At 30.5% G+C, this 7,909-nt stretch overlaps 1 protein-coding gene across 1 annotated transcript in view; it reads right to left on the reverse strand.

The window, feature by feature from the left end:
• LOC113520465 (tubulin alpha-1A chain) overlaps positions 1-7,440 on the reverse strand; it is a 51,619-nt gene extending 44,179 nt beyond the window's left edge. The window contains exon 1 of the mRNA XM_052899529.1: positions 7,282-7,440. Coding sequence (XP_052755489.1) covers positions 7,282-7,284 — 3 coding nt within the window. The 5' untranslated portion in view covers positions 7,285-7,440. The remainder of the gene's footprint in view (positions 1-7,281) is intronic.
• Positions 7,441-7,909: the final 469 nt, after the last annotated feature.

A 7,909-nucleotide genomic window follows, 5' to 3' on the forward strand; every position in this document is an offset into this window, starting at 1 on the left:
ATACCTCCCAAGCGTTGCCATCCCTGAGGACTCAGGTATTATTCCTCTGTACGCTGTAAATTCACTGTTATATCTCACCCTTCAAACCGAAACATAGCCATACAAACGCAACTGCTTCACGGTAAAAACACGAACGGGACAGAGGTGCCTAAGCAAATAACTTTTATACAAAGTCTCCCTCTGGTAACAGTCTAAAATAGTCTAAAATATTTTTTTCAATTATAATATAGATAGATACTCTTTATTGTTTCCTCCAAAAGTACAATAGTCCTTCAAAATTACAATAGTAAACTTAACAAAACAAAAAGCGATCTCTTCCAGGCAACCTTTGAATGGAGAGGAGTAATTATACAAAATATATACTTCATAACAATGAATAAAATGTCTTCATAACGTTTATAATATATTTTTACATTACGTGTATTGTGACTAATAGAGTTCAAGATATGTCCACAGCGACAACGTAGGCATTGTATTTAAATAGATTCAATACGTGACAGTCTGCAAATTATATCACGATTAATACAAGTGAGTATATATAAATAATAGATACAATTTCTCACAGAAACACAACGCGTGCAGTGTGCTATAACATGTCCTGAGAATACTAAGTGCCTAATGAATATATTGTTGCACTGTAATTTATAAAAAGCAAAAAAAAAATTATTTGCAGCTTCAAAAACATCGACAATGTAACACCCTATTTTTTTATGGGTGATAATGGAATGGTAACCCCACCCGCGCTATCGCGCTATCGGTATACACCGGCGGGGCACCAGTGAAGGATGATAGGTGAGGATGAAACAGGTCAGTTAGCCCATCGTGACGAATTCAACAAGAATTGTTCACGATGGTTTCCAGGGGGAAGCACGTGGAGGTCGACCTGATAGGGTGTATTGCTAGCAATGGGGCTGTCAAACTCCATTGCTAACAATCCCCCCTGTAACACGCTATTAGGTGTAGACAATTGGAATGTAATTAATTTTTGGGCAATTTTGTATAATTAATTAATTAATTGCACGACATTCTGTATCAGTCAATCATGGCGCAAGCAAATAAGATTTTTTTTTTAAATTAAAAAAAAGAATTTAAAAAATTAATATAGAATAGTAGCACCGCCTGCGCTATCGGTATACTCTGGCGGGGTACCTCTGAAGGGTGACAAGTGAGGATGAAAGCAGCTAAACTGACCCATAGTAACCAATTGAACAAGAATTAACCACTACGGTTTCCAGGGGGAACCGCGTGGAGGTCGACCTGATTATCACTAACAATCCCTTTCCCTCCAGCAGGTAAGTTTGTTGGCAGTACAGTGTACTACAATTAATAAATTAAGTGTTATTAAAAATAACTAATTATTACTAATAACACGGAATAATAAGAGATGGTCAGAGGACCATCTCGTCGCCAGCTTGCGGTCATGCTCAATCGGCCGCGTCCACCGCTTACCTGATTTATATATATCTAGTAAAGTAATTTAATACTAAGTGGATTTATAATAAGGAAGTGAATAATAATACGCGTAGGTACAATGGTAGATTATATATAAAGTAATAAATCTGTCGGTTGTAAAACTATTTGGAAATATCTTTATTTTATCTAAAAAGGTGAAATGAAATGAAATGAATTTATTTTGCTAGAATGCAGGTAATTTTAGATGATAGAGGTTTATATTTCCCGTGTACATTCTGCCTCTATGTCGGCGTGCAAATTTAACAATTAAGAAATTATATATATCTATATATATATATATATATATATATATATATATATATATATATATTATATTTCCTTTCCTTAGTCATACATTATTATATTTATTTATTTATTACAGTAAATGGAAAATAAAAGCCTGTACAATAGTTGTCGAAATTAATAAAAGATTTTAACAAACTGTGACATTAATTAGTGTATAAGAACAGAAGCATCGATGGTATTTCTAGTGTAGGTTGTGAAGTGCATTTGTTTTTTTTAGCGAAATATTCATTAATGGTATAAAACCCATTACATAATGAGAATGAAAAGATGGAAGCATATCTTGAGATAGATCATCGTCATAGAATGATTCCATAGAAATTTTATTAAATTCGGTTTAGTAGTTCAGATTTGAAATCAGAATAACTGGTCTTGTCACAATTGAAGTTAGTTTTTTGTTTTGCGGAACACAATTTATTGTTTTTGACTAAATTTAATTAAAATACATGATAGACTTTTTATATTAATGTATTAATGTTAATGAAGTGGTAACCTCGCCTGTGCTATCGGTATTCGCCGGCGAAGCACCAGGAGGGATGATATATGAGTATAAATTCAGGTCAGTTCGCTCATCGAGACGAATTCACATCATCTTCCACGAGAGACGACGCAGGGGTTGATCTGATCGGGTATACTGCTGACGTTGGGGACGCTATACCCCGTTACTAACAATTCCTTACACCTCAGACATGTTAGGTTAGATTATTTACTAAGCTTTTTATTGAATTTACTTGCCAAATGTAAAAAAAAAAAGGAAACAGATTATACGAGAATCTAATTTAGGTAACGTTTGCTCGCATTTAAAGTAATATTTGAATTGGAGTCCGTTCCAACATTTAGTATTCATATCATTTAGTGTTTTTAGGAGATACTAAGAAAACGAAGCATTCAGATTCAAAAGCAGTATTATTTTATTGCACTATATTAAAGTTAAAATACATGAGACTTCAATGCGATCGTCTATTTTCAACATTTGGGGATAGCTTTATATCCTTTTTGTAAGTTTCACATTAAATCTATTCTAGTAATTTAAACTTGATAATGTAAAAAAATATATAGATTGAGCAAATATTTAATCTATTTTTTTTTGTCATAAACATTTGTTTATGACTGGACACTTGGCATTATATTATTTCCAATAGTTATTATATGATTAAAAAAATACATGTATAAATATCAAATTCATTCAAATTTGTATTCGTAATATCACATATTAAGTAGAATTCTGTATGAAACAACCTAAATAGCTTTCTTGTAAAGATTATGAAATCTTAATTGAAACTTAATTCCACAGCAGAGTGTGTTAATTTTCTGAACCTCTTCAAGCCATTCGTTGATCATAAAATCAAATTGGCAGTTCCACATTCGAGAATTGCATAAGTTTAAGAACTCGATAAACTTAACAACATAAGTTACGAAAGGTAATTTATTATTTTGTTAATTAAACTACTTGTTTTCGATGACAGACGTCTTATTTTAACATTACATTCATTATTTATTTCTGCCTCGTTTAGCGCTCGTGAAAATGTTGTTAAGTTTTGTAAGTAATTATTTAATAATATATCTATTCATTTGTTTATTTATATGAAAATATTATATTATTTACACTAATATAATAAAGTGGAAGGTTTTGTTCAACTTTTAGTTTGATTTTGATATTTTTTCGTTGATTTATATATGTACATATATATATATATATATATATATATATAATTTTATATAACCTAGATATATATTTAAAGATAAAAAATTTATTTTGAGATCAATAATAATAATCTCATAATAATAATAATAATTTTTATATACTGTCATGTCTTTCGCCTTTTTCTATATAATAATATATAAATATATATTATATATTTCTATATAAATTATATATATATATATAACTTATTTTAATTTATGAAAAATTTTCCGTCAGTAATATACAAGAAAATTAACAAAATACTACTTACAAAACAAATATAAAAACTTACGAGCGATCAATAGCTACAAAACAATAACGTTCAAACATTTTCTTTCACACAATTTCATACATTCGATACAATTTCATTTATATAGATCATTAAATTGCACCCTCAACTTCGTCCACGTGACCAGGATATGTTTACTGATCAAGACAAAGTCTATATCCTTTTCCATCCCATACACGTATAGTACGTGTGCCTATACCAAATTTCATAGTGATTGGTTAAGCCGTGAAGACGCTGTAAGGTAACAAACAAACTCACTTACATATTTATAATAGAGTAAAGATATCTACTCAGGTCATCGTCACTTTGTACCTTCATCAATAGACATAATAATTAACGGAAGGTATTTAACCTGGCGTGAACGATGACACTAACTCAGCAGGGTATGACAAGCTATTAGCCGTCTGGTGGACTGTAGTGTATCGATCGAATCGATTCCACGGGAACTTGACATTCATTGGGGAAATTCAAGCGTGAAATGTATTAGTAGCCGACTTAAGAAAATGAGGTAACTTATTGGTCGGTATTTTGTAATTTTTTTTTGAGGTTAGATTTTGTACTTAATCTAAATATTTTTGTGTACAATATGGCATAAGAATGTTTTTTTATACCACTGAGGTGGCAAACAAGCATACGGCCCACCTGATGGTAAGTGGTTACCGTAGCCTATGAACGCCTGCAATACCAGGGGTAATACGCGCGCGTTGCCGACCCTGAAGAAACCTCTTTACCCCCTTTTTGAAGAATGGGATATATGAAAATATAAGTAAGTTTCTTAATTTTAAATGTACCTCTAAAATGAAGTTTTTATTCTTTATATTTGTATACATTTTGTTTTGTATGTATTTTATTTGTTTCATCACTTGATAATAAGGACATCACCCACCCACCCACTCACCCTACCCACCAAACTGTTTATAATTACTCCTCTCCATCCAAAAGTTGCCTGGAAGAGATCGCTCTTAGCGATAAGGTCGCCCATTGTTTTCTCATTGTGATTATTTCTTGTAATTGTTTATATTTATAGTAAGTTTACTATTGTAATCTTTTGGAGGAAACAATAAAGAGTATCTATCTATCTATCTATCTATCACCCACATGACGTATAGATATTTAATTATTGTAAATTTAATTATCTATTTATTTTACACCATTAATAATAAATTAAGGATAAATTCAAAGTACCTACGTCCTTGTATTTTTAATAAATGAAGCAATGGAAGAATGTTTACCAGAACACTATAAATATAGACGAAATTGAATAAACAAATTACCTCTATATTTGGTTTTCCTGTAATATTTAATTAATTAAAATATACTTAGTTTCCAGTTATCCATTGAATACCACAGATAAATGTTTAATAATACAGAACAAATAATTTTAGATTTCGGTCGCAAAAAAACAATAACAAAATTACATAATTATTAGTTAAAATAATACAGGATTCAGGGGGAAAGGGATTGTTAGTAATGGAGACTGAGAATCCCATTGCTAGCAATATACCCAACCAGGTCGACCTCCTCGCAGTTCTCCCTGGAAACTATCATGGTTAATTCCTGATGAATTCATCATGATGGGCTAACTGGCCTGTTTCCATTCTCATCTATCACCCTTCACTGGTGCTCCGCAAGCGTATACCGTTAGCGCAGGCGGGGTTACCATACCATTTTCACCCATCAAAATAAAAAAAAAATACTGACTTGGCAGATACAGTGTGAAAGAGTCAAAACTCTAAGAAGCTTCAAATTATTGATATCATTCTATATATCTGTAACAAAGTTCCACATAGTTTGAGTTTAATAATATCAATAGATATATACGTATATATATAATATATTGATATATACTATACTTTGGTCAACGCATTTCCATTGCTATTCAGCGTGGAAATGCAGCAAGTATCCTAGGCACCCTACCGGCTGGCAGTGATCTCACAGAAATTTTTTATCTTTAAATAATTTTAAAAATTTTTAATAACTTTTTCTTGTTATTTGTAAATAAATATTTAGGATAATATTTCAACTAGTAATGTAAAATTTTTTACAATTAATATATTGATATATAAATATATATAATAATAAATAATAATATAAAGAACAGAGTTGGCTAAGCAAGCTGCCCTCTCTCTTGCATTAAAACTACTCAATGATACTTTGAGCCGGTATCCGCAATAAAAGCTGAAATAAATCATTCTGTTCCTTATATAATAGTATCGTGCCCATTTCCCGTTTCAGCGAAATGGGCAAACTTATAACAACCTTGAAAGTCGTGGAATTGCCAAAAACAACAATTTATCACGTGACCTACTGAAACCATTTCAGAGAGACCATTAACTTAATGTTATACTTTCAGTTATAATGGTGTTTCTATGACTGAAAGCTATGAATTAGATCTGAACCAGATACAAAAATACCATTCTTTAAAAATAAAAGATAATATTGAGATATTGATGTATAAAGTTACGCTTTATCTTATTTCTATTAGTTAGTTATTTATTTAATAAAAAGAGACAACTTCTCTGCAAAAAAAAAAAAAAGAATTATGTCTAATGTCACTAGGGATGATATATGGTTTATAATACCAATTTTAACATACGTCCTAATCTCTTCAGACAGATAAATGTATGGTGGAATATGGTAACTCACATACCCTAAACCAAAATCCTAAAACTATTACATTCCTTTTTTGGATGGTCGTGTAAAAAGTAAATTAACTAATTTCATTTATCAATATATTTTATTATAATTGTTTTCTCAATGTGTATATTGTTAACTGTGAACACTATTCATAATCTGTGACTTGTTACATAGACTAAGTATGTATTATTTTATGGTAGATTGTATTTTTTTAAAAACTCTCTGGTTCCTGCTTTGTAACATGGTCAGCGGAATAAAGTTTGCTCTGCGTAATTACCGGGTTTAATTAAGATTATCCCATAAAGTAACTGCTAAAACGTACATATATTTCTTGGAATTGTTTGTATCTATTTATAATAAGTTTACTATTGTAATCTTTTGTAGGAAACAATAAAGAGTATCTATCTATCTATATTTTTTTTTTTTTATAAAGGAACTTTAAAAACTTTTTATGTTTTCACGTTATTCTTATAGCAGGGTCTTAGATAAAAAAAAATATTATTACATAACGATTAATTAATTATCTTTGGAAAAATTATCTTAATTAAATATAAAAATAAATAATAATAGCAATAATACACGTCAGTTATAATGCATAGTGAGTTTAAGATCTAGAACATTCTTATCGTTAGGTCATTTCATCCAATTATAAATTTAAAAGTTTATATATATTGTGTTTTGATTAAATTAATGCAAATTTTAATAAATTAGTTCAAAGTTCTTTACATTATACATAATGAAGAATAATTGTTTACTTTCAAAACAATTTTAATACTGTTTTCAAAATTTTTTTGGAAATCAGTCTTCCTTGACGTAAAAGTTTTCGAACTTCAATTTTTTTTGTGTAAAACGAATACTCCTACTTACATATTTTTATTTTAGAATTATCTAGAAAAAAAATAACAAAACGACTTACCATTTTGTGTGTGAGGTTGTATAAATTGTAAATAGAAGCGAGTTTGGCGTGGCGAGTTCGCGAGGCAACGCACCGAGCCGGACTGTACGGCCGACGCGGAGTCGTCTGCTTTTATAATGCCCTGTAATGGCAACCCGCGCCGGGACTATTCTGTATACACGCCGTCGAGCTTTACTTGTACAATAGCTTTTATACAGTATGAACCGAAATTGTTTTTATACAGTATGAATCGAAATTCTTGTAAGGGAGCGATTTTATAATGAAACTGAACATTTTCCCCAAATAGAAACGAGTCGAAAGAGGACAAAAAACTTCTGGCTTACTCATATACAGCAAACAGTATGGAAAAATAAAACAAAATAAAATATTTCGATTCGTGATTCTTTGTGAGAAAACTTTAAGTTTTTTGTCACTTTTTTTTAAATGACGTTAATCATTTCGATGTCACACTGTATAAACACTAGACTAAATACAATTATATTTAATTAGATAACTTTCAAGATGGAACTTGTGGGATGCTGAATCACAAAGCAACATGTCTAATGACTTTCAAAAGTATAGCTGTATAATATAATAGTTGATATCATCTATTATATTATTCAGCTACTCTGCTAGATCGAACTCCACG

This window comes from Galleria mellonella, unplaced genomic scaffold (genome assembly GCF_026898425.1).
Source record: "Galleria mellonella isolate WM207_F2 unplaced genomic scaffold, CSIRO_AGI_GalMel_v1 utg574, whole genome shotgun sequence".
NCBI lineage: Eukaryota > Metazoa > Arthropoda > Insecta > Lepidoptera > Pyralidae > Galleria > Galleria mellonella.